At 48.0% G+C, this 27,218-nt stretch overlaps 1 protein-coding gene across 2 annotated transcripts in view; it reads right to left on the bottom strand.

The window, feature by feature from the left end:
- The window catches only part of MVB12B (multivesicular body subunit 12B), a 61,596-nt gene that overhangs the window by 10,656 nt on the left and 23,722 nt on the right, over positions 1-27,218 (bottom strand). For both annotated transcript variants that reach the window (XM_027687483.1, XM_027687482.1), the window contains one exon: positions 17,523-17,620. In XM_027687483.1, coding sequence (XP_027543284.1) covers positions 17,523-17,620 — 98 coding nt within the window. The remainder of the gene's footprint in view (positions 1-17,522; positions 17,621-27,218) is intronic.

The raw sequence follows: 27,218 nt of genomic DNA, 5'->3' as shown, positions 1-27,218 counted from the left end.
ACACCTGGGAACAAGGACCCTCCCCGGCCTGACTGCTGCCCCTGCAAACTCAACAGTGAGCAACAGAGCTCAAACACTTGCAAACCACATCTGGAGGGTAGAAACCAATGGAATACAAGGACAGACATGAGGACATGATGGCACATGGCACAGTCTCGTGTCACTGCCTTCAGCTCTCTCTGCAGCACAACCTTAACTGTACTCAGAGCACTGTTTGCCTTTTTATTGTCTTGTATATTCATCTTAGTGCAATGATGTTCAGTGTGTCTTGCTATCACCACCTTGGAGACATCATAGGGAGCCTGCCAAGAGATGTGGCAGCACAAGGGAGACACTTATTTTTAAAACATGTAACTCAGCAATTTGCACACAAGACTGAAAAGGGCAAATTTCTAAGGCAGTGCACACCCCAGATACACCCCCTTTATTACACTTACACCTCTAATATTGGAAGTCTTTAAATTTCAGCTCTGAAAGAAATAAAAACTTCAAATTAACACAAATTTAAGCCATGAAATGCCCCACTGTGATGCTCAAATAGGGTTTCCTTTCAGAAAGGATCCGTGCCCACGAACCCAGCATTTCTCTGCTCCTATCAGCACCACTTAGTTACCAGGTTAGTGATTTAACAAGGACCATTTAAGAATACTTAGCTTTTTACATTTGCTTTGTCTATTTTTGATTTGAAAACCCTCTCCAGTGGAGTATTTTGTTATCAAAGGTGCTGTGTGGCAGCCACAGCATGAAGAGAAACAAAAGGAAACAGATGAAAAGCAGCATCACCAAATCCAGGAAGTTTTAAACCTAGAAGACCATCTGCATTTGTTATCCGACAGAAACCCGCTTTGATCAGCCACACGCCAGCCTTTGTAAAGTAATCTAAAGGCTGAGCCACGGCGAGCCAGCACATCCCTGCAGCCCCCAGAGCCTCCCCCAGCCCTCAGCCAGCACATCCCTGCAGCCCCCAGAGCCTCCCCCAGCCCTCGGCCGCCTCAGCCCCAGCTCAGGACCAGGAGCGAAGCAGCAGATGAAAGCAGGGTGAGCCAAAGGCTCAGCAGCGCAATTAGCACTCTCCTAAACAAACGAGCTTCAACAGAGCTGTAATTAAGCAGGCCTGTAATTAAGTATATGCCCTTTATCATAACGATCATGCTTAAAAGTGGCATGATGCATGGAAGTGTGTTATTAATGCCGCATTCCCCGAGCGCGGGAGCGCACGGAGCCGGCGTGTCAGGCCCGTCACCAGCCTGCTGCTCAAATGCATTAAAGGCAGAAAGCAGAAAACAAGGCGTGCATTCAGCAGGCTCCTTTCACAGCCAGGCACCAGAGTCACGAGGGTCTAAATACCACCAATTCTGGAAACTTTACAGAAACAAGGCCCCAGGCGGCTGCTGCCTCTACCTGCCCCAGTGCCGGGAGGGCGACAGCCCCGCTTCGCCCCGCGGCTCAGCCGGGCTCCTGGAGCCCTCTGGGCACCCAAGGGGCTGCAGGCAGGCAATGGGGAGCCCCTCAGATGCTTGGGGAGCAGCGCTCCTCCTCACCTCTGGTCCCAGGCTGAGCAAAGGCCCAGGACAAAGTGAACACTCTGAGGAAGGACTGCCTGCTGCCCCACACACAGCACGGGACACCCATTGCTGCTGCTGCCCAAGATGTTTTTTTCACATTCATGAGGATTTCAATTGAGGCCCAATTCCCACAGCAGCTCATGGAGACTGGCAGGAGAGGGACGGTCATGATGATCTCCAGGGCCAGGCAGCTCCAGCAACAGCAGGAAAGAGCTCCCATGGCCACGCTGGAGCCTGACTGGGTACCCAGCACTGGGGTGTCCAGCACTGGGGTGTCCAGCACTGGGGCCACTGCTCCTGCCACACACCATGAGGCAGCTCACAACTGCTGTTTACAGCAGTTAATTTCATAATAAAATTTAATAAAACCAGAACTGTAGGAGGGCATTTCAATTTCATCTCCCTTGTCCTGATGTTGTGCTGTAAATAAACATCATCAGCTTCTGATTCCTCCTCCCTTTTCTTTTTCCTCCTCTTGCCTTTAAAGCATTCCTGGCAGGCTCTGATGAGCAAGCACTGTGTTGAGGTCCTGCCCTGTGTCACCACCTCCATGGGGAGTGCCACACTAACAGACCAGGCCCTGGCCCTGAGCTGCAGTTCCTGTTTTAGTCTGGCCAAAAGCTATTCCAGGCTCCTCCATGTCAACCTGCACCACGTTTGAGACCAGCAGATGGCAACACCAGGGGATAAAGGAGCTGGTTCTGGTGAAGGGTAAAGCACAGCTCATTCCAAAGGTACCTGTGCTGATTCAAACACAAACAGTGGGCGAGGTCCCAGTTGTACAGCATTGCTCACACCTCTACAGGAGCAGCTCCCCCAATGACCCGCACAGCTTTCAACATCTTTAAAGGTTGTGACTTTAAAATATTTCTGAAGAAAAATTATAATTGTTTGCACCTTGCAGGTTAAAGCCTCCTTGCACAGGCAGGCAAAGCTGCTCTTGCCCCACAAAGCCTCGCTGCCAGAAGGATGCCTGCCCAGGGCCCCCCCCCCCAGGGGCTGAACCCAGCAGTTCTCCCCGTGCCACTGTACCCACAGCACCTGCAACAGGTGAGGGAGGTGCCTGCGCTCTTCTCCCTCAAAATGGAACAAAATAAAATGGGATTTCGGAAGGAAAACTCTCTCCAATGGCTGTTTGCTGCCTCCCAGGATCAGCATCTTGCTGAGGGTCACAGCTGATAAGCTCAGGCACTGAAATTAGATAAAGAGTTGAAAGGTGCCAGCAGCCATAACCACACTCCTAAAGCCCAGCCCTGAAGGACAGTGTTCCTGTGAACCCCCCACAGCAGCCAGGAGGTGGGTGGATGGATGGATGGATGGATGGATGGATGCCTCAGTGAGGGCCCCTTCGGCGGTGCAGGACCACTGACACGCACAACCAACTTCTACCTGGTGGCTACTTTAAGTAATTAACCAAGACTTGCTCTAAGGCTCCATCAGGGAGGACACCAAAGCACGGTCTATAAATCCAACTTGTTAGCTCGCTTAGAAATTCTCCCTTTAATCTGAAAAAGTACTGTCACCCTCCTCTAAGCACTCAAGAGATTCTGCCTTCTGTGCTGCAGACTCCAACTAAACCTCAGTTGTCAAATTAGTAATTCATCTTTCTTGAATAACTATATTTTTAGCAAAGCTACCAGATTTAAATAATCAGACCTGCCAATGCTACCCTAATTTGAACATGCTGACGAACTTTCACAGGCAGCATCAGCTAACATAATGAGTTTCTGGATGACAAAGAACTTCAGACTGTAGTTCTCTACCCAGCGTAATAAGCACTTGTTCTTTTCTACAATGTGCACATAAAAGAGAAATCTAAATAATAGTTGCTGTAATTATCTTGAAAAATATGTGGTGATTAATGGTGATTATGAAAATCTGTATAATTGTTCACTGAAACTCCAAAGATCAGATGCTCTCTTGAAGCAGCCATCAATGAAGAACTTGGGAACACAAAAGCTTCCAAGCTCCTGAAGATGGGATTGCCTGCGTGCCAGGACAGCCCTCACCCTCCCGTGACCTCTGCCAGAGGTTCCAGGATGTCCAGGATGTGCTGCACGTGTCATTACGGTTCAAAGCACCAAGTTCAACCTGTTATTTATGCAAATAATTAATTACTCTAGTATGCAACTCGCAGTTTGTCATGACACATTAATGACTTGATAGACTTCTATGAACTAGTGAGCACAGGACAGCAGAGCGCTTTTATCGTCATTTAATTTAAAAACGATCCTGTGTGAAATTATCTAGTCGTGAGTGATGGAAGCATAAAGAACAGACTCAGCAAAGCTTCTTTTGGATCATTGCTTTATTAATGGTAACGTCAGGGAAATGAAAAATGCTAACATTGTCATATTTAGCTCCTGGGTGCAGATGAATCGCTGCCTCAGAGCCTGGCGGGCTCCGCTTGCACACTGCAGTGAGTGCTAATTCCTCACACCACGATTGGGGGGATATGCAGCCACGAAAGAGTTTATATACCTCAACTCCCAAGGAAATAACAGCTGTTTCTGCATTAAATTCTCACCATAAGCTTTTATAGCTTTGTATTACTTTATTGCTGTTTTTGCATAGCCTTTTATGCTTGAATTTTTGACTGCTGATATTAAAAATATTTAAATAAATAAATCCCTTGCAAAACATTTTTCTGCATGACTTTGAAAACAAAGCACTGTTAATCCAAATCAACAAAAAACCCAGCACTGCATGTGCTACTGCCACCTTTAAAATTTAAATGATGTCAGATTTTAGAAAGACCTTTCTCTAATGCCGCAGAATTCAGGTTTTCCCCAGACCTGAGAGCTAGCAGAGTGTTCATGTTTTACCAAGATGAATATCTCATAAACCAGCATACACCAACACTATAAAACCGAGTTTCCCTGCTTAGAGAAGACTACCTGGGTAAGCTGAGGGGAGCTGGTGGCACAGTGTGGCACTGACCAGGGCAGGCTGTGGCCAGGACACCTCCCTTGGTACCCCCTTCCATCCCCTGCCACGCACACAGCTCTGGCTTCCCTCTGTGCCCTCTGCTTCCCACCACGGCCCTGGTGTGAGCTCTGCTCTCCTGAGGCTCTGCAGCCACGCACGGAGGGTGGCACAGGACACCTGACCAACCACCTCAGCACAGGGGAAACCATTCAGGAGCACGGAAAAACATTTTACATCAGTCTGCAACACATCCAGAGAAGGGCGTGAGCTTTCCAAACCAAACCAGCTCCCCATGATGCACAGCTAAGCCTCCTCCTCACAGATTTCTGTATGTGGTCACTTCAACAGCAGTCTGAACAGTAAATGTGTGTGTGCTCTGTGCTCCCGTGCACCGAGGCCCAGATGAAACCACACCAAACCACTGATGATGGTAAAACCTTAGGGGCAAAACAAAAGCCGCCTCTCCCACCAGCTGTGGCTGAGCTGGCTGCAGTGGGGAACGCTGGGGCCACCCCAGCTGCATCCCCCCGCTGCAGACACCATCCCCAGCACGCACACACTTCATGTCAAAAAAGAAAAGTACAGGGGCACAAGGCAGGGGCGCAGGGCTCAGCTCTGCCGGCCAAGGGCACACGCCCAAGCTCATGAGACCCCACGAGCACCTCATGCAGCTCCCGTGGCAGCAGGAGCTCACCCCAGGGCTGCCATGGGGCAGCAAGGCAGTGGGTGGGGGCACTGCCAGCTGGGAATGCCCCAGCCCTGTGCCTGGTGTGCAGGTCTGGCCAGGCAGCAGCACCAAACCACGTCTGGTGCAGTGAGGGGAGAGCAGGGCCCTCCCAGGCTGGAGAAGGAAACCTCTGCCTTGGGAAAGGTTTACAGCTTTCCTGTTCATCTTGAAATGACTTTGATTAAAAAAACAGACCTGGACTAAATTTTCATTTTTGCTAATTTGATTGTCAGCCTTGATTTTCTCCGCTTCCTGCATAGCTCATGACATGGCACAATTAGTTCTTTACCGCTAAGATCAAGCCATGAAAACACTTGAGAAAATACTCCTGGTTTTGATTATTTTCTTTTTTTAAATAAAGTGAGGGTTAAGTGCTGCATGGTGACAGCTAAGGAGCACCTCAGTACTGTGGCTCCATCAGCACCACAGAACATGGAGAGACTTCAAACAAGCTCTTCAAATTGCAAGTGTTTAGGAGCTCTTGATTTTATTATTTTTTAATAAAATGTCCCCTTTGAAGTCTCTGCACCACACTAAACTTCAAAGATCACACCTTAGCATGTGCTACTTCCAAGCAACAACCCTTAATTAATTAGAGCAGAGCAGATACAAACCAGGGCACTCGCGTGGGGCTGCAGCAGAGCCGGGCCAGCTCAGGCACGGGGAGGTGAAGGGAGGCAAAGGGAGGAGAAGGCAGGCTCTGCTCCAGCCTCAGCTCACGGCCCTGCTGAAGAGAAACGCAGATGCTTTTCCATTCCTTTCAGCCCTGGCTGTAACGACAGACTCCGTGGAAGTCATTAAACATGTAATGTCTGTCTGCCGGCGGCGCGGGCTGGAGCAGCACTTGCAAAAAGCATCTTGGGCAGCCCCACAATGGCTGCAGTGTTCCCTGGCCAGCAGCTGGAAATTTCTGCTGCTTGATGAGAGAAACATCCCATTGGGTACCGCGGCTTCCTCCCAGCACGGCGATGTTCTGCTCTGCGGTCCTTTCAGTGCTGCAGGGTAGGAGCAGGGGTATTACAGCCACACTGCATTTCCTTACAGCCTCTGGCCCTGGAAGCTTTGATTTTCCTTTGCCAAGCCACCTACAGTGTGAGGTGGGATTTGTTGCCACCATGAGGGTTCTGGGCTCCCCAGGCTCTCTGGACAGCAGCCAGGGGAAGGTGCTCCCATGTGCAATGACGCTGTGATCCTGCCCAGCAGCACCCCGTGTCCTCCAGCTGCACACCGAGACCAACATCTGTCCCACAGGGCTCCCAGGGGAGACAAGGGTGCGTGGCATCCTCTCTTTACATGGTTTTGGTTTAAAGGGCTTGAGTTATTTTTAACACGCAGGCAGTTTTGTTTTTCCAGTAAAAGCAGGGGAACAAAGCCCAATCAGCTACCCCAGAGCACCACGTTCTCCATTTCCCAGGCATGCCTGAAGGTCAGTGCAAAGAAGGGTTCACAAGGAGTGTGGCTAGAAAGGACATGGGACACCCATCTCCTACCCTGGAGCTCACTGATGCAGAGTGTGCTCCCACTATCCCATGGAACACTCATCCAGCGAGGAGAGCCTTGACACGGACCCAAAGCTGAGGCCTTTGGCACTGGAGAGGAGAGCACAGGGCACGGGCACTGCCCGCTGCAGGAGCCTGGGCCTGGCACCGAGGGATGTTCCCTTCTCCTCCCAACCACCAGACACAGATCCACGGCTCTGCAGAGGCAAAGGCTCTTCTGCAGGAGGAGATCCACTGTGCCACTGCACAGCAACTCGGGATCCAGATCTCCTAATGGGATTTAATTTTTAAGTGTTCAAAGTCATTACCGGAGCCACATATTTCTATCAGGTAAATTTCATTTGCATATGCAAATGATATCTAAATACATTGCACCATTAATATGATCAGTAATTACATAATAATAGTCACCAATCTCCACACAGATCAAACTTACAGTTTTGTAGCTATTAAGGAAACTGTGCTTTGTAATTAAGATAATCCTCGTTTCTAGATGCTAATTAACTATATTATAATTAGCTTCTTTTGCTAATGCAAATTAAGTATTTTCATCCTTATTGGTAAAAGAGTTGCTTATCACTTAAAAAAGAGACAACCTAGAAATAATCCCTCCTCCCCCTTAAAGGTGAAAAGGTAACTTCATTTTTATCAGTCTCATTTGCGAATGCAAATGAGCCCCGATTAATCAAGCCACAGATAAATGTGCCCGTCCTGCACGGCCAGGCCTGGCGCAGCCCTCCAGCCCTCAGAGGATGAGGATGGCTCGTCCCTGGCTCCTCTCCTGCTGGTGCTGGCCCCACGGAGCTCCTGTGCCAGCGCAGTGGGCACACGCCGTGCTGTGGCACGGGGCACCCAGAGCTGCCCCACGGAGCTGCCCCGGCAGTGGCCGGGGGCACCGAGCCCCAGGATGGCAGTGGCTGGGGGCACTGGGGGCACTGAGCCCTGGGATGGCAGTGGCCGGGGGCACTGGGGGCACCGAGCCCCAGGATGGCAGTGGCTGGGGGCACTGGGGGCACTGAGCCCCAGGATGGCAGTGGCTGGGGGCACTGGGGGCACCGAGCTCAGGGGGCAGCACTGGCAGCCCCCACGGCAGGGCTCGGCCTTGGCGCAGCGCATCCATCATCTGCTAAAGCCATCCAGCCCTCCGCAGCACCATTTGTCATTAATTATGCTAATCAGCGCGCCATTACTCTCCATTGACACCACGGCACTTATTAGCTACTTACAGCCTTTCAAAAGCACAGCTTATTGTGTATGTGAGTGCTGCGCCTGCATTAGCCTACAGGGAAGAAATGTCCAATTATGAAAAAAAGAAATTTGCTATTATCTCCTCCTAACAAACCAATTTAGTAATTATAAAAGTCTCTGAACTCAGAAGGATTTGTTAAGAAGAGCTGAGTGATGAAACCAGAGAATTTTCTTTGCAATAACTTTTTGAGCTGAAACTGAAGAGACAATAGAGAACAAGCAGTTTTTATTATCTCAATTATGACTCTTGCATCTTCACTTAGGATGATCAAAAAGCAGAATTTATCTAAACACGTGACTCTATTTGGCTCTTTCCTTACACTATCTGATTTGTTTATTTTCACAGATATGCAGCCCAATGTGTGCAATATGCACAGACACTGTTCCCAGCCTGTTCCCAGCCCACAGCTCTGACCATGCCCAGCAGCCACCCCCCCACAGCCCCTGCAGGCCCAGGGACACGCCAGGAGCAGGGACAGCCCCACGCTGACAGAGCTACAGGGATGGACAGGGGGCCTGAGGAGTCCATGGAAAACCAGCTCTGCTGGAGCATCCAATTCCAATGTTGACTTGCTCACTGTGAGAGGACACCACTAGTTTTAGAAGCTTAATATGTGTTAAGAGCTCATTAATATCATCAGAGTAAATGGGCCTATTAAAACATCTTTAAGCAATATCTGAACATACATCTCCCTAAACTATATTTAATGACTGTACTTAAGATACATTATATGCAAGTCTTAATGAGACATTAGATATCATTTTGAAGATTAAAATTAGAGAATCCATATAAAGTCTGTCCACTTAATGTAGCCTTAAGCTGCACTGATGAAAAGCATTACCACCAAATTATTACTTCATTAGAACAAATATTTTCTAATCATTTCTGATTTATGCCATTAGTTGTCTCCACATATATTATTCGTATCTATATGAATATTTGAGTATACACTAAACAATTTTCCAGTTCCACAGGAGATGAGAGAAATTCTGAGCTTTCTAATGGCTGAGTTAATTACTTGTCTTTTTTTCTATTGAGTTAAAAATACGCACTCTTCCTAAAAGTCCATTTACCGTGTCCCCACTTTTCTAATTTAATTGGGGATTTTAATTCCATTAACCACAAGGTCGTTTTTTAAACATTTGCTGTTCTGCTTTTCAAAGATCAGTAACATGCCTTGGGCTCGGCCCCCACTGGTCCTTTGGCCCCTCCCTGGAGGTTGAGGGGTGGTGGCAGCGCAGCCCCCAGGATGGAGCCCAGCCCAGGCAGGACCTCTGCCTATGGCCCAGGAGGGGCAGGACATGCCAGAGTTAACCAGGGCCTGATGGTACTCCTGGATAAACCTGTGCTACTCCTGGACAAACCTGTGCTACTCCTGGATAAACCTGTGGTACTCCTGGATAAACCTGTGCTACTCCTGGATGAACCTGTGCTACTCCTGGATAAACCCGTGGCTCCAGTGGCAGCCCCTGCCCACGACCAGGACAGCAAGGCCATGGGACACCTCCTCCAACAACTGAGTCCCTGCCAAAACCAACTGCAATAAACTTATTAGCAAGAGGGCTTTATGTGGGGTTTATTTTATATAAACAGCTTTTCATTAGATAAATGAAGCCCAACAACCTTTATAAATGTTTTCAATTATGAAATGATGCCATTGAGATATCTGGATGATGATAATCAGGGAAAACACCAGTGACATCTCCTGCTCAGAGCTGGCGTGTGCTGCCTGGATGCTGCTCCTCCCAGCACCATCTCGCCCAGCCACACCAGGCATTTAAAAACTCCTGCTTTATTAGATGCAATCTGCAGCAACAAGACTGTTTTCATTTGTTCTGCCCGAGCCTTCTATCCAAAAGAGTGAACAACTCATTGTAACAATTTTGCATTTTTAACTGTGCAAATTAAGCATTCTTCATAAATAACAGCCTGGTTTGCTGCACTGCAACTCCTTTTTATTAGCAGCACAGAAATGCACAATGAGCAACGTGTTCTATTATTCTTTGTCAAATCACAGAATGCTACATTAGAATAACTGTGCTGGTCAATGTAATATAGTAGATTAAATTCAACTTCTGTGCAAAACCCACTGTAAAACAGCATGATAAGAAGGCTATAAAAAATTTAATTTTACTCCAAACTCCATCAGAAAAAAAAAATGGTGTGAAAAGTAATTTTGCATAATCAGTATACGCCATCTGGAACAATTAACCGATTTCTATAGAACTATGAGGATCAGTCATATCTGCTTATTAAAGATCAGAAATTATACAAGTAATAAATCCTTGAAAAAACTAAGCGTACTCCCGCCTGTCAATGCTATTTTAACTTCAAATACTGAAGAACGCCTGATAAGGCTGAAAAGAAGAGATTAATATATGCAAATTACATCCAGCATTTAAAATCCCCAACAACTGTCTCTGGTTTTCTGTCCCTTATTGCTGCCTTTATGTTTTATTCATACACCAACTCACCTGTCACTTCATAAGCTATAATATTATGAGGGTATTATTAAACAGCATAAAGCCGTGCTTTAATTGGAAAGCTTCATTGCATTTTCCAATTATTTGGAGTAAATTAAAAGCAGATGCACATAGTTTAATAAGGAGTCTAATATCAGTTCCGGGAAATCAAAATTCATTGTCATTACTATGCCGTGATAGTTTTGCAAACTGTACTCAATTTCGGGGGTTTTGAAAAGAAAATCTGTCTCTGCAATCTGTTAATTGTCATTCGGTTAATAACTGTTTAAATATCCAAACCTCCGAGCGTCTTCTCATTTAAAAAAAATTAAACTCTGGCACTCGGCAAAGCAAAACAAACACAGCCCAGCCCGCCCCAGGTTGTGCTCCAGCGAGTCCTGCCCTCATCCCGAGATCAGCTCAGCTGGATAGAGCACGGTGCTAGGAACACCAAGGCTGGGGGCTTGATCCCCACATGGCCTTAGAGTTGGACTTGTTGATCCTTGTGGTCCCTTCCCACTAAGAATATTCTGTGATTCTGTGACCCTCCTCCGGAGTCACCAACCTTGGCCCACTGCTGGGGGGTACATGGAGTGAGGGTCCCCCTGGCTGGGGGCTCCATGCCAGCGGTGGAGACACCTTGCCATCACCCTCTCTCCATCACACCCCACTCCAGCTGCTGCACACTTTGGGATGTGTCCTGCACCCTGCACTGGGTGGGTTACAGCCAGATAATCCTGTCAGCAGAGACTGAGCAGCCTCCTGGGAAGGTGCTGTGTGAGCTGAGGAACAGGGGTGATGCCTGCGTGCCACTCCCCATGCCAGCAGGGCAGTGCCCAGCCAGGGCCTCCACCTCCCATGACACCAAGGTGAGGAAGACAATGAAGAGCACTTTGGGCAACAGCATGTTCATCAAAAAAACACGTCTGAAAAAAGACACCAGCGGAGAATTCCCAACTCCATCACCCCCATCTGGGGCTGCTGGCCCAGCACAGCCCAGATAACGTGGAGGATGTGCTGCCACAGGACACCAGGGGTCTGCACACCATGGATGGGCTAATTTAATAACAAATGTACTTTCTGAATCTCATTAAATACAGTATTAAGTAACACACTTCCCTTTCTGAAATACGCAGCTGCAGCATTTTACATGAGAATCCCTGAACTGCTGGATATTAATAGGACCTTTCATATTTGGAAGATTATCCAGGTCTCTTAGTCCAAAGACTGAAAATTGCAATAAGGTAAAGAACAGGATGACTTTAATCTCAGCCTCAGTAAAGAGGTTTCAATGCAGAATAAAGCTTGTGTCACAACTTGTCTGGTTTTTGGACCATCCTGATTAAAATTCAGTGTCACAAAATATAAATTTAGTTCCGCTTCTACTCTTAAGAAGTGCTAAGAATATAATGAAGGGATGGGGACCAACAGTAAGATGTAGCACAAGACTTCCCCTTCTGAGAGTGGGGGTCCCAAAACCCTCGAACATCGGAGGGGATCACAGAACCACCAGGAATTGTGCCAGACAACAAAGATAAAAGCAATCCTTGTGCACTGATCCAAAAAATAGCATTTTTCTTTTTTTCAAAATTACCTGTTTTAATAAAGCAGACACACCGTGCCAAGTGAGCCATTTAATTGTCTGCAAAAATGATGAAGGAAAACAATAGTTTGCAAAAATAAATGACTAACATCTGATTAAAATGTCTGTCCTACACACAGAAAAAAGATACAGTGTCTTTTAAAAGAAAACAGACATCCAAGGAAGTGGCAGGTGTGGCCAGATAACCTGGCATTTTGCAACAAGAAGGAACTTGACATATGGGCACTGAAATGTAATGAAATCTAGAAAACCCTCTGAAAGAAACTTTTGTCATTACAAAAAAAAAAAGGAAAAAAAAGGATAGGTCCCACTAGACATTCCCAAGTCAGCTGCTGCGAACAGGAGAAGGAATCAGGAAGCAAACTGCTGCTGTAGGAGCAAAGCAAAGGCTTCCCAGACAGGTGACACCTGCCCTTCACTGAGAGCCAACACCTCCAGCACGGAAAAGCAACTCGCTTTCCTTTTTGGGAATCCACTGGCTTTGATGTTTTTCAGATCATTAACATCAGTTTTCTACTCTCTGCTGCCTCCAGAGAGCTGGATTAGAAATCAGTGTAGAGTGAACACCCACCCTCACTGCAGTGCCTGCAGGAGCAGCCCCTCCTCCTGCACAGGGACCCCAGCTCGCTCACCCCGTGCCCTGGCCATGCCCTGGCTCACCTCACCCCGTGCCCTGGCCAGACCCTGGCTCACCTCACCCAGTGCCCTGGCCAGGTTGCACCAGGCTGAGCCCCTCTGCCCCCTCCCCAACAGGGCCCTGCCCCAGGGAACATGTTGGGAACATTCACCTGTGAGACCCAGCAGGTGGAACTTGGACCGGAGCATCCCCTTGCAAGTGTTTCCCTTTCCAACCCCTCAGACCACAGTTTGCTCTGGCCTTTATAGAAAGTGTCTTAAAGAGGGAAATAAATAATAAATATCATAAATAAATATTTATATATAAAATATAATAAACACCCATTTAAGTAAATATTTACCTCCTTAAGGTAATAAATACTGGGGTGTGATTCCAAAATAAACAAGGGAGAGCTGTGGAGGAAGTGGCACCTGTAAGAGCTGCCCATGGAAACCTCCCTGCTCCATGGTGTGCTGGCACACACCTCCAGCCAACACCAGGCTGTGCTGGCAGCTGGCTGTGCTTCCCCTCCCTGGTGCTCAGCCCAGCTTCTCACAGAAAAATACTCACACAAGCAATTGTGTTGATAATGTGGTTAAAGACAATCACATGATAATACCTTTAAGGTAAGAAATACATGCAAAGACATCACTGCATCAAATGACTGCTCCAAACCCCAACGTTCCTCAGCAAATGCACGGCTGGTGCTGCACCCCTGATCACAGCACAGACATTGCTTTACCAGGGGATGAAGTGTGTGATGCTTTGGGATGTGACATCTGAGCTCCAACCCAGAGGACATGGATTTTTTCCTCTGAAAGAGAATTTCAGAGGAACTTTCACCTGCAGCTCAACTGAACTGAGAACGCTCTGAGCAGTGGGAGATTCTTAAGCATATTGTAAAAACCACTTCAGTTAAGTTTTATACAGTGCAAATAATCTGTGTTTCTGGATCCTGCTTTACTTCTATGGATTAACACAACTTGAGGTACCAAATTTATGAATGGCATATCAGTGTGTCAAGCTAACATCATTCATTTCTTAAGGTATTTGCATAAATGTTTTAATTGTTTGGGGATGACAGCTGGCAAGAGTTATTTCAAAATATTATCAATAGACATATATCAAAACAAGTTTTGGTTTTGTTCTGTTGCTTTTCTAGAATAGTTTCCATATCTAAAAGTTCAAAAGATGAACCTTGGTCCTATCCCAGGGTAACTGATCCTCTTGTTATCTCCAAATTTCTGCCAAAATAAAAATCCTTGGAAAGGTTCATATAACTGAAGTTGGGTTTCTGGCTACGTGCTGCCAGCTGCTGCAGGATCTGGAAGTTCACTCACTGGTTTCCTGCACAAAACTGGTACAAATAGTCTTAAAGTGCTTTGTGCATACATTCTGAGGGGGTTGTACAGACTGTCTGACAGACTGCAGGCAACACAATTTCCATCATAGTCAGACAAACAGGTCAAGAGAAGGGATGAGACTGTCCTACATTCAAATTACATAAATCTGCCTGCTACACCCCCAAACTTACGGAGGCAAGATCCTGAGAGGCACCAGCCCACTGTGCTGGAACCCAATGCTTGGTTACTTCAGAGCATTGCAGTGTTAGAGCCCATTCAATTAGTGAGGCCTGCAGGAACATTTGCATTCCTAAATCTCCAGGTTCCTGAAAGGGTTAAAGCTTATTATTAGCATATAATTTACAGGTCCCTTCTCCCAGGAAAGAAATAATGCACAGTAAATGCCACATTCATTTTAATAATACATGTGGCAGTCTGTGCCCAACATCTGCACAAAGGTAAAGCAGACAGATTTTTTTGACATGTCCCACTCTGCCATCGAAACACAGGTTTTTTGTTTTGTAAGTGACGGAAGGTTTAATCAAGAAAGCAGGCAATTCATCAATCGAAACAAGGCTGCTCACACCGCCCTGACAGCACACACATGGTTTTATACAGAAGAAACCTGGCCACCTGTCAGCAGCACCTTTTACATCAGGATATACAAATACACCGGGTGATCAATCCTCCAGCTCTTCCCATTCATTTCTTCGTTTTCTTATTATATTTTTCTTTATGCTAGATGTTGCCCTCATTCTCTGCAGGGATAGATGGGAGACAAGGCAAGCTATGGCTGTTTATACACTATCATAAAAATTTATATACCCTTAGAGTGACTTATTTCCCTTCTATTTGAGTACCATTATTATAAATAATTTTTCACTTCATTCAGGAATTTTCCCTGTATGTTATTATCTGTGCCTGCCTGCGAGAGCTGCCTCTCCCTCACTGTCCTTGTGCCTCTGATAAGCCCAAGCAATATGCAGGCAGAAGATGCTCAAGTCTGAAATGAAGGCAGTATGTAGTCACAACAACATCTTAATTAAGCTGAAGGCCATGAGAAAAGACTGTGCTGTGAAATACTGAGCCGTGTCTGCTGACAGGTCTGTCTGGAGTGAGGCATTCTTCTTCCAGAGCTGCACATTAAACCTGGCAGCTCCTCAGCACCCCGCTCACAGCAGCACCCACAGACCTTCTGCACATTGACTTAGAACTAATTCTGCCTTTTGGTCTGGGATGTGTGGCACGAGGTGGGACCAGTGAAGGTGCTGGGCACGAGGATGATGCCAGCAGTACCAGTGCTGCACTGCCACAGCGCTTGACAGGCTCCTGCTGTGGGGTCTGGGCAGTGCTTCCCTCTCTGCACCCTGTCAGGGACTGACTTATTAGTTTACTGCACCAAGAGAAGCCTCCTTAACTTTCTGGTCACCCAATGTCTCGTTGCCAAGACTGGCAATGACAAAAGGCTAGTTAAAAACTGTAATTGTTGTTTTCAGGATCATTTTTTCCTTGACTCCAGTTCTGTGCAAACAACAACTGCATTACACAGCCCAAGGGGCAATGGGCAGTTCCAGCAAGGATACGGTCATTCTGCCAAAATGTATTTGAGACAGAGAGTAGGATCGACAGCCAAAATTCATGTCACCTTCCACAAACATGCTGAACCCCAGCTTAAAATGTTGTTTTCATTGACTACTGAGAAAATCTTGGGTGTCTACAGAGAGCGAAGCGAGACCACGCTGCAGCTCTTCATTCCAGCCCTCCCTTCCCGAGCAGCTCCTCCTGTGCCCACCACAGACTGAGGCACTACCAAAACTGGAAGAGAAGAGACTGTTCTTGATGCCTTTTGTTCCCCTCACCAGCCCCAGAAGCCGCTCCACTATGCTGGGAGCCAAGAGAGGGAGCCCCCAGGCCTGTCTGCCACGCGGGCAGGGAGGAATCCTGTGCCCGCCGGAGACCCCGCGTCCCCTCGCCCACCACACCGGCCACTAACACTGCCACGTCCCCCACACACCCACCTCACCCCGGCGGGGACCCCACTGCGGCAAAGCGCAGCCTGGCAAAGCAAGACCGGCAAAGCAAGACCGGCAAAGTGCGGCCCGGCAAAGCGCAGCCTGGCAAAGCGTGGCCTGGCAAAGCAGGACCGGCAAAGCCCGGCCCAGCAGAGCGCGGCCTGCAGCACAGCTCCGGTGGGCGTCCCTAAATCCCCCGTTGCCATGGCACTGCAGCGAGCACTGCAGACAGACCGGACTGGCTGCACACAACGCCAACGGAACAGGAAAGTTGGGAATGGTTTCCACAGAACCGTCTGGGGGCTAATCCACCTCAGCAAGGTTGAGGCACACAAAGGGAATTGTCCCAGCACCTCGTTGCAGCTGCTGACAAGGCAGCCACGGTCAGGAGCTGTGCACGAAGACCCTGCCAACGCACGGGATGTTTCACATGACAAGAGTCTTTCTTTGGAAAGGGCTCACAGCTGCAATAGCCATTACAGCATATGCACAACTCATATAACAGCATTTCAGGACGAGAATGTGCAATTGGAGGAAAAATAAGAGTTATACACTTTGAAATGTGCTCATGCAAACATGGAGAACTAATGCCCTGCCCAGCTCCATAGGCCTGTTTTGTGCTTTGGCTGTAATGATCTGAAAAAGCGTTCAGGCCCTTTGCAAAGGGCTGCTCAGGCTGTGCAGTGAGCAGAGGCAGCCCTGTACACCCTGGAGCAGGGTCTCACAGTAACACCCACACAGAGCTGCTGCTGGGCATTTGGTGCTTTCCCAGGAGAGAAAGCACAGCTTCCCATCTCCATGCAGGATTGTCTCGTGTGAACACAGGAACACGCCTTCCCTTACATTTCCAAATCTATTAGGGCAGGAGAGTAACAAGAAAAACAAGGACTGACAAGAATTATGCAATTGTTATATTCTATCTCTTTAGGAACCCGAAGCTGCAGTTTCAGGCAGAGATTACCTTTTAAATAACCCTTTGATTATGGTACATGAATTAATGCCATGTTCCCATGTTACAAGTGTCACTCACTATTAATAGCAAAAACCTGTGAATGGCACATTTTTGTCATCTTCTCTTCCCTGATTATGCACAAGCAGTACCTACTGCACAGTCCACTGAATCCACTGCTGTTTTTTCTGGGTTTCCAACCTGTCCTAAAATCTCCTTCAGCCAGAAGAAGGGACTGTTCTTTCACTACGTTGTGACGGAGTCAGGTTTAAAGGTAATATTTTTTTCCCCTTTCAAAAACAACATAACAAAGAGAAAATTGTGGCTAAGTGTGACTCTACCATCCCTCCTCAGGGGCTGCAATCTCCCTGGGGATCAGCAACACCTCCTGCTGCCAACACCTGCCTGGGGTCTCTCTGCACCCCGGCTGCTCTCAACTATTAAACGGCACCGATCAAAAGCTGATGTTGTTCCATGGGTAGCACACACCTGGCTGTCTGCACGTGCAGGTTTGCTGTACTTGGTTACACTCCTGATTCCACAAGAGCCAAGAGGCTGTGGCAGCTCACCTGAGATGGCGTACAGGTTGGAGTGCTGGTGCTCCAGGTCCAGGCGGCTGCTGTGACTCTTGCCCCGAAAGCTGGCCGGGAGTGTCAGCGAGATGTGCCTGAGGGAGAGAGGGGAATTGGGGATGATGTTACTACAGAGCAGAAAATGCTGCTGCTGTCATCTCGCTCCAGCCTGATGACTCCAGTCAGGTTAAGCAGCAAATATTGATATTAACATTGCTTCCAAAACTGTCTACACGCAATGTCAGCCTCCTCCACCCCACTGAGCACTGGGCTCAGCCAAAAACTGAGGGCTGCAACGGTGACCATCCACCCGTGGTGGAGCATCCAGCCCTGGCAGGGCATCCACCCTGAGCAGGGCATTTGCCCCTGGCCAGGCACAGCAGCTCCACTCGAGCCAGCACCCAGGAACAGCCCACGTGGTTTTCGCTTTTAATTAAAATCTGTATTTTTCTAATGCAGATCCCAGGTCTGTGTGAATTTTAATAAAATGTTATCATTAATCATTCGGACCGTGTTGCCACACATAATGAAGAGGCTCCCTCTTCACAGAGGGGTTCAGTGCAGCACGAGGCAGAGGCAGGAGCTCCCACCTCACCTGGACACAGGCAGACCCTCGGCATCCCCCTCCTGCCAGAGGGAGAACCAGGACACCCCTGTGTCCTCCTGGAGTCCCTGTGTGTGAGACAGGGCCCTGGGTATTCTCCAGCAGAGCATCAAACCCATGTCCTCAGCCAGCAGGTTTTATCTACCACATGAATCATCTGGAAGTTTATCTGTCTTTAAAAACAGGACACATTTTGGGAAGAACTATGTATTTTTAGCCCTCGATGCAGCTGATGGTGAACAGCACAGATAAAATAAGAAAAAGCAAACACCAGTCTGAGTTTGCTTGTGCTTCCCAAAGCTATTTCTAACCAAAAAAAGATGGTGTGAAAATATATTTGAATTTGGCTATCAGTTTGCTTCTTAAAACACAACCACATGAGAGTCTCTGGAGAAGCAGGTTTGTCATGAACACACTTTAAAACAGGAGACCACTGCCTGTAGGCATGACACACTTTTCATTTGGTTTTTAATAGCAGTATCCAAAAATACTTTCCAAGGCACCGAAACAGCCAATAGAAAGACTTTGAATTTCTCTGGTCTGTAGGGGAACTGCTTTCTTCACCACAAAGAGAACAGCAGGAATTGTTCTGGAAGCAAACAAAGCAGATCTACTTAAAAGGGCCATTTCTAAAGAGAGTATTTTTTAGAAGTTTGTACCAGCTTGTGCTGCAGGAGAGGCTGACCCCCTGCCCTCTGGACAGCCCTCCTGCACAGCCCACTGCCACGCCAGGGAGGTGACACACGTCCCCTCAGCCAGGGGATTGCAGGGACTGTCCCACAGCTGCTCAAGGCAGCACTGCCTGAGCACCACGACACAGCCCTCGGCTCCAGAACGCAGGCAGCAGCCTTCCAGCACAGCTCTGAGCCCTCTGCTTGCAGAAAAACCTCTGCAGCACAGCCCCCGTGGGTCCCACCGTGCCAGGCAGCTCACACACACACACACAGCAGATGGAGGGGTGCATGTGCCACGTGTGCCTGCCCAGGACCTGACCACACACACGACTGCAGCAGCAGCAGGAGTGCCCAGTCCTCACTGCCCAACCCCACAGGGAACCCCCTTTCTCTCCATGTCACATGGACTGATGTTCAGACACTGAGGAATCCCGTGGTGGCAGGGGCATGACCAAGGGAGCACACACAGACCTGCCCTCAGCAGCACTGCCACCGCTGCTCCTGGGGCTGGGGAGCAGTGCCAGCCCAGCCTGGGCACCAGGGGCTTCACTGTGGCTGTAACAAGGGCAGGGGCACGTTGGGAAACAATGGCCCACATCCCCACCCTGGGGGCCACTTGCCATTCCTGAGGTAGGACAACTGGGCATTCCATCACTCCCACTGAGATGCACGTGGACAGCCAGAGAGACATCTCCAAGAAGAACATCAGCTGCAAGACTACAAGACAGGGCAGTGACTGCTGGATGGAAATCAGGTCTCCACTTCCCCCTGTCCTTTTACAAAAGCATGACATTGTAGGGAGAAATGGGAAACAAAGCCTAATTTATTTTAAGTTAATGCAAACTTTGGCCAGGATCAATATAACTTATACCTACAAAGTTGACTGCATAATACATTTTCCTTATGTGTTGTGAGAGCCAAATCATTTTGCATTGTAGAAGACAAAAAAAAGAGGCTGCCATTGAAAAGCAAGAAAATCCCAATTACAAAGTCCCCAAGTTCCTAAACACATATCGTGGAAGTATGTGCAGCTCTGCAGCATATGGCAAATCAATTACTAGTTTAAATTTTAAAACAAAAACATGGTAAATGTGTTGCACAAATAATCAAGAACAACGGTTTGGTTTAGATTACAGCGGCCACTAGAGTTTTGAATACAATTAATCATCATTCCAGGCAATGGGAAGCCATACTGACACTTATTCCTAATTTGAATATTTAATTAGGGTGAAGTTCTTCATCAAATTACCACAGAACTGGGAGGAAAGCCTAAAAGATTTAAACAATTACTACTTTAACCCTTCCACAACTTCTCACCTGTGAGCACAACAATCTTTTTGCTGTTTTGCAAAGCTGGAACATGCTCAGGCAATGCAACAGGACAGCATGTAAAAGGAACAACAAATATCCTGGGAAAGGGGCATGGACACATCCCAAAGGGCTTCTCCGCCCAGGCCAGGTTGGCACAGGCTTCTGACTGCCTGTGTTCCTTGGCCTTTACCAGAGCAAAGCTCTCGGGCCACATCTCTATTTCAGCAGCAAGTGTGGTTCCTCCCAGGGCTTTTGTGGTTTGGGGTTTGTTGTTGTTCAAGTTTGTTATTGGTTTGGTTATTTTCAAGTGAAGAGCCTGTCCAAAACCATCCAACAGGCTCCTGTGCTGAGGGACACCGAAGCTGCCACCCACAGCTGACCTGGCACAGCTGCCCATTCCTGCCTGGGAGGTGTCCCAGCTCTGCTCCTGCACCAGCAGCTCACGGGATGGGGCTGGACCCTGGCACTGCTCCAGACCTGCCCCACCTCCCAGCACCCCATGGGCATCCTCCCTCTGCACAGCCCTGCCTCCCATCGCTCCAACACCCCTTTATGTGCTGTATTAATCCATACAAGAAAATCTCTTTTAATGAGGAGTGATATATAGTTATGAACTCTCTAGAGCCATAATTAGAGCAAACTAATTGAAGTTGTGTTTTGACACACTTTCCAAATTCACGGGTACTGCATGACATATTCACAACACTACTGCTGCACACCGTGGTGACAGCAAAATCATTAGGCTAATAACACTTATTTGCATTCTGATCATGCCAGCAGCGGCCGTTAAACGCTGCCTCAACCAGTGCTCGTTTACTCAGAAAGTTTCCACTGCAAGATATTAACAGTAATTATTAGTACTTTAGTGAACCTCTGATGTTAAGGAATGGCAACTTGCATTAACTATCCCCATGCCAATTATCTTCCTTCTGAACTGTCACCAGAAGCAGCTTCCCTCCTCCCCAAAAGGAAGCCATGAGGTGATTTGGTGCTGCAGAAGGACTGGACGGTCCTGGCAGGGCCAAGCACAGGGCTCCAGGCTGTCCCTCCAGAGCTGGAGTCAACCCCACACTGCTTCAGCATGGCTTCAATGCCAAACATATTTTTCTCCAGCATACAATAACTTCCAGGCAATTTAGGATGAACCCACTGCAACAGCTCAGGACAGAGCAGGTTTAATCATTCTCTTCATTTCAGTTGCTCTTTTAGTCAGCAAGTCCACAGAAGAAGTCAGCATGTGATGAGATCTTTCACGTGCAGGTGAAGGGGATTTGAGGTCTGTGCACATTATGGCCACTTTTTGAATGTTTTTGGAGAGTAACTCACATAAAACAGGCCCAGGAATGCCTGACAGTTCCAAACTGGTTAAGAACTGTCTGCAGGAAGGTGATGAACTGCTTTTGAAGTGAGGGGGCAAGTACTCATAAAAAGGAACAGAGGATCACAAGGGGAAATGCCAGATATCAAAGGATGCTTCATAATTCATATAAAAATATCAACAATGCACAGCAAAAGCCCAATGGTAAGATGGGCTTTGGACCCAGCAGTGACAGTCGGGTGGTACAAGTGTGGCACCCAGAGCAGTATCTGAACCACCAGGCAGCAAAGTTTGTTTCTTTCACAATGACCTTCAGAACGGAAAACCCTTCAGTCTCATGGGAAAAAAAAAGGACCTTGTTTTCCATAATCAATGATCATGGAAGGATCACGCCTCATGAAAAACTGAGGACAGAACAATTACATTCCAAGCTGTAGATGGCTGAAAACACACCTAAAATGAGTTAGTATCAGGCTGCAGCTCTCTCAAGAAATGTAATCCAACTCGAAAGCATTGCCTATGGAGACTGGAAAAGGCCCATTTCTAAGAAAGGAGATGCTGGGATCCCACAGATTGACATCAGAAGACTTGGCAACCACCTGCTGTACCGGGAGGCATTTCCCAGACTGCAGCTCACAACCCAGCAGGTATCTGTGGTTCTGGCAGTGGCCAGATCCCAGCTACAGTATTTATTCACAGCCCTTAACTGTGACTGTGCTGGGGTGCTGTGCTGCCAGAACACCTACCTCATACCCCAAAGAACTGCAATGAAAACCAAAACTGCGAGGCAAAAATCACCTCGGGTAATGGACTTCATTCCAGACAATCTATTCTAATCGTGTAAACCAAATACTTAAATACTTTCTAAAACCTTCCTGACCCCTTCCCTAAAACAAGCAACATATGGGCTTTGCAAGCATTTCATCTCATTCCAAGCTACTAAAATATCCTGTTTCCTAAAAGTCAATGAGAACTGGGGGTGCCAGATTCAGATTTTATAAAAGCCCAAATGCAGGAGAGAATGAAAAAGGGAGTAAGCAATTCTTTCCACGTTCAGATCTCCCCGTTTAACTTTCCCAGCTGCAGGAAGGGAGGAAGGCAGCATGTGTTCCATGCCCCCCCGTGTCCCCTCCCCAGACACCCGTGCCACGACCACAGGGGTGATGTCACACTCCCCATCAAACAAGAGCAGCCACTGGCTGAACACACAGACCCCAGTGATGTTCAGGAGTGCACATGATCTCCTGCAGACTGGCAACCCAAAACGCTTGGGCCTAATGCAGAATGAAGCTCCTGCAGCTTCCTCTACACGGGGATTAATTCAGATCAGAGGACGTGAGTAACTAGGGCAGAGCAGCTGCCAAACAATAGAAAAAACCCAACGAGTTTAATATACACCGCTTGGAAGTCTGAGCTGCAGCCCATTAAATCCTTACAGGCAGAGGCTGCATCAAAGAACTGAGACCTTGCACTGCGAGCACGAAGTGCTTATGAAGTGGTTGTCTCAGCTGAGCAGCGCCGTGTCTCGGGAGGCTGCGGCGGGAAGCGCGCGGCTTCCACATCCTTCACCAGCCGCTCTCCAGAGTCAGGAGTTTTCAGATAATGAAGCAGTAGGGAAAAATTGCCAAACAGCAGAAATACTCCAACAAGATAAATTACACACGGCACAAGCTTCCTCGGTTAGGATTTTAAATTCTGTCAAATTAATCAGCACAACAAAGCCCGGGTTCACGTGCACGACGCAAAGCCCCTCACAGAGAAAAGCCCCTCCCAGGGGCAGGGGGTGGTGGGGCTGCTGCCCGAGCAGAGCTCTCAGCTCCTGGGTGCTACAGGCACAGCCTGGCCCACGGGAACTCTGACGCTTCCCCTGCAAAACCTGCTAAACAAATATTCCACATAAAGACTCATTTGGGAAGAGCACATTGTCAGCACTTTGCCAGTAATAAATAATGACAGTCCAAACACTTCACTAAAAGCAATAAACTCAAGAAGTGTTTTGGAAAATGGTGAAAGTGACTGATTTAAAGAAGGAAATATCTGAACACAGCCACATGCACTTCAGGGTGAAAGTGCAGATTACAAATCAGCAGTGGCAGAGATCACAGTAAATAGCAGACAACACACAACTTTTAGGAAAAAATGCTCAATACCCCCGCAGGGCTTATTTAAAAACCCAGAGTACAGCTTCTCCAAGGGGATACCTTTGGTTTGGACTTAACAACCCTATGCTATGCCCCCAAAAAACATGCCTCCAGGAATAATGCCATATAGCAAGAATAGGGCTGTATAAAGAAAAATGACTTCACTTTGAGCACTCCCCAAATTTTTCAATGCATTCTCAAAAATCAGCTAAATAAATCAGGATCCTTCTAACTACAGTTCATGGCTTTCCTTCTCAGCCACTGCAAGGGACTCTTGTGCCTGGAAACCAACTATATTGTTTAAACATTTTTTCCTAATCATCTTTTTCTACCACTAAAACATACTGGACCGTGACCAATTTTTGCACGTCTTCATCCAGCTGAGCTGGATCCAAGCCACACGGTCAGTGCCGTTTCATAACAAATCCTTTATGGGAACCAGACTCAGGAGAAACGTGTGCCAACCTCGCTCAGCCACCCAAACCATCATGTTCAGATCTGCACAGCCTGTGCACATCATGGACATTTCATCCTTACACTTTGCTCCTCACCATCCCCACAGAGAGCATCCACAGAAACACTTCTGCCAGGATTCAACTTACTGCTTCAGTCTCATAGGGCTTTTCATCCATTGCTGCTAAGATGTAACCTCAGTCCTTATGCCATCCTTGGCTTCTGGTAAGTACATAATTTAAAAACTAGGAATGTTGTGCTGTATTTCGTGATGCAAGTGATTTGAGCGTTCAAGCCAAGTAATATATTCAACATGTAATAATATAATTACTATACTGTATTTTTTACTTGATCTTATAGGTCTTTTCCAGTGCAAAAGATTCTATGACTAGCTGCAAGTCAGAAGGTGGTTGTACTTTAGAGCTCTCCTGATGAAACAGATTAGAAAAGGCAACTCCATCAAGGCAGCGCTTTGCAGAAAGGATCCCACTCACAACGTTTCTCAGAGCAGTTTCCAGTCACACCAGAAACATCCATCCCAAAGTACTCTTTATCTGGCAGCATTTGGTTCAGATGAGGGATTTAAGGCAGATCCCCATGGCTCTGTGGAAGCATCCTGGCCCTCAGGCCGCTGACAGTGGTTGCCCCCGGGCCACGGCAGCTTTCTCAAGTCTTGGCTTCTTTCTACACCAGAGCACAAAACCACTGAAACCCTGGAACCTTTTCCCTTATGGACTCTTCATAAAAATCTATTTTAAATGCCTTAAAGAAAAAATTAATATAGTTATTTCTAAATAATAGGGTAGCTACTTAAAAAATAGGGAAGGCAGAAGATTTCCCACTTCCCTTCCATTACTCCACTGCACAGCCAGGCTGGCACATCCCAGCCTCAGCTCTGGTCTCCTCACCGGCTCGTTTGTGCTGCTTTTAGGACCTGCCACAACTGCACATCATCAGCCTGCAGCAGAAAGCCACACACTGATCCCTTCCCAAGCTTACACCACCAGCTTCAAACACCCTTAATAAATCGATTTGAAAAATCAGACTTCTCTGCCTAGCAAGTTAATTTTTACATTCCTCAACATGAAGCTCTACTGGGAGCAGAGAACAGCAGCAAATCTTTTCCTTTTTCTAAGGAGGGGCAGTTTAACTAACGAAAAGGTAGCTGGGAGCTCAGGAGGAAAATTCACACATCTTGCTCTTATTCCAGGGATTTAAGCAGGGCAATGGCTATCTACTAAGCAAAGCCAAAGTGGCACTTCCCTGGTGCAGTGCTCTGCCAGGGCAGGGTTTGAAAACCTGAGCACTGGCACAGACAGATCTGCTCCACGCAGGGAGGGAAGGAGGGACCCAGAGCTGCCAGGGCTGAGCTGTTTCTGTGGGTTTTCAGCCCCAGGGTCAGGCACGAGCCAAAGCACAGTTGCTGCACGCTGGGCCCGGGCCCAGGAGGAGGCAGGAGCAGGGAGAGGCTGCCCAGACTGGGGCAGAGTCCAGAGGAACCACCATCTCCCCTGGACAGGCCAGCACGGGTCCCTGTGGCCACACAGGAGTTGCTGTGGGACCAGCACCCGCCTGCAGCTCCCTCCAGCCCGGGCAGTCCGGAACACCTGCACAGGCACCCCGGGAAGGAGCTCTGCCCTTCTGAACCAGCACACCAAGGCTGTGCCAGTACACAAGAAGAATGCAAGTAGATTGCAGCCAGATCTCCCTGGTAAGCCATTAACCTTTTGGATGACGGCCTCACAAACCAAATGACTGAATGATTCTCAGGGTCAGTGCAAATCTACATTTTCAAAACCTGACATCTACAAATAAAAGTTGTGACTGAATCCCAAGTCTCTCCAAGAGGGAGATTAAACACCTGTGACACATCATCTGCAATCAGAGTGCTCCATTTCCCAAAGTATCCGTCACAGATTGATAACATCCACGCAAAAGTTAAGTGCAATTATGTCTGTCACTGTAAAACACACTCTGGCAGCACTGGCTGACATCTTGCTCACAGCTGACAAACTGTGAGAGGCTCTTTGAGTGACAGTGGCAGAGGTTCCTGAAGGAATGTGCTCCTGAGCCACAAAAGCCACCCAGTGCTCAGAGCACCACAGCTGGGATGGAGCCACTGCACAGGCAGCTGCAAGGCAAAACAGCTTGAGGTTTGCTGGACCTGGACTTGAAGAGGAGAACATCACCCACCAATCCTGCTCCAGCCCACTCCAACAGAGCCTGAGGGATGGCAGGGCTGAGGCCAGAGAACTGCTCAAACACCTGTGACACGTGCTGTTCTTCAACTCCCCACCCATGCACTGGCAACCTTGGATGCACAGGCTGGGTGAAGGGTGTGCCAAGGGTCAGTCAGCTGTTAGCAGCACCTCTCCTGGGGGAGGATCACCCTCCTGCTCCCCAGAGCGATGCTCCCACGCAGCACAAGCCTCGTGCACAGAGCAGAGGTACTGAGGGAAGTTACATCCAACTCCCTGGTGTGAGCCCACAAAAGCCACCCTTCAGCAGCAGGACAGGAAACTGCAAGTGCATTTCTCCAGGCTGCTATTAGTGCCAAGAAGCTGTGGCAGGATTTGGAGAGAAAAGAAGGAAAGCAGCCTCATGCCTGCACAGTGGCACGGCCCTGCTCCACAGCACAGTGTGCCACCCTCACCAGGGTGTGCCAGGGCTGCCCTCAGAGGCCATTGAGCCAGGTGCCCGCAGTAGAAAACACCAAGGAGAAGAAGTGGTTAAAAAATACCATCTGCAGTCCTGCACAACTCTCAAACAAAGCCTCTCCTTGTGCAGCCCTGACTTGAGCCATAACCCTGTGACAGGAGCAGTGGAAGCAGCACTGCTGACGTGCAGCAAGATGTGGAGGTCACACCTCTGACACATGACCATCCTCTGATGTGCCACCACTCACTGCCATCAGCATCTTACACCACAGATCAGAGGGGCTGGTGCAGAAATAAACATCTCCCACAGTAAAAAGTTCTTCCATTTGGGAAGGTTATGTTGTGCAGAACACTGGTGTGTTTTACTGGTTTAGCTTATATGCAGCATTACCAATTGTTCTGCAGCACCCAGGCACACCATCTTGATTTAGAATTATTCTGTAATGCCAGACAGCAACTGAGGAAAGCAGCTGAGATGTGTTACCATCCCAACGTCAGACTCTGCACAGTGCTCCATGTGGCACTGCTCACCAGT

The sequence above is a fragment of the Neopelma chrysocephalum genome, unplaced genomic scaffold (genome assembly GCF_003984885.1).
Source record: "Neopelma chrysocephalum unplaced genomic scaffold, ASM398488v2 Primary Assembly neopelma1_74, whole genome shotgun sequence".
Lineage (NCBI taxonomy): Eukaryota > Metazoa > Chordata > Aves > Passeriformes > Pipridae > Neopelma > Neopelma chrysocephalum.
The sequence above is the reverse complement of the archived record's forward strand: the minus strand, read 5'-3'. Positions and strand labels throughout refer to the sequence as shown.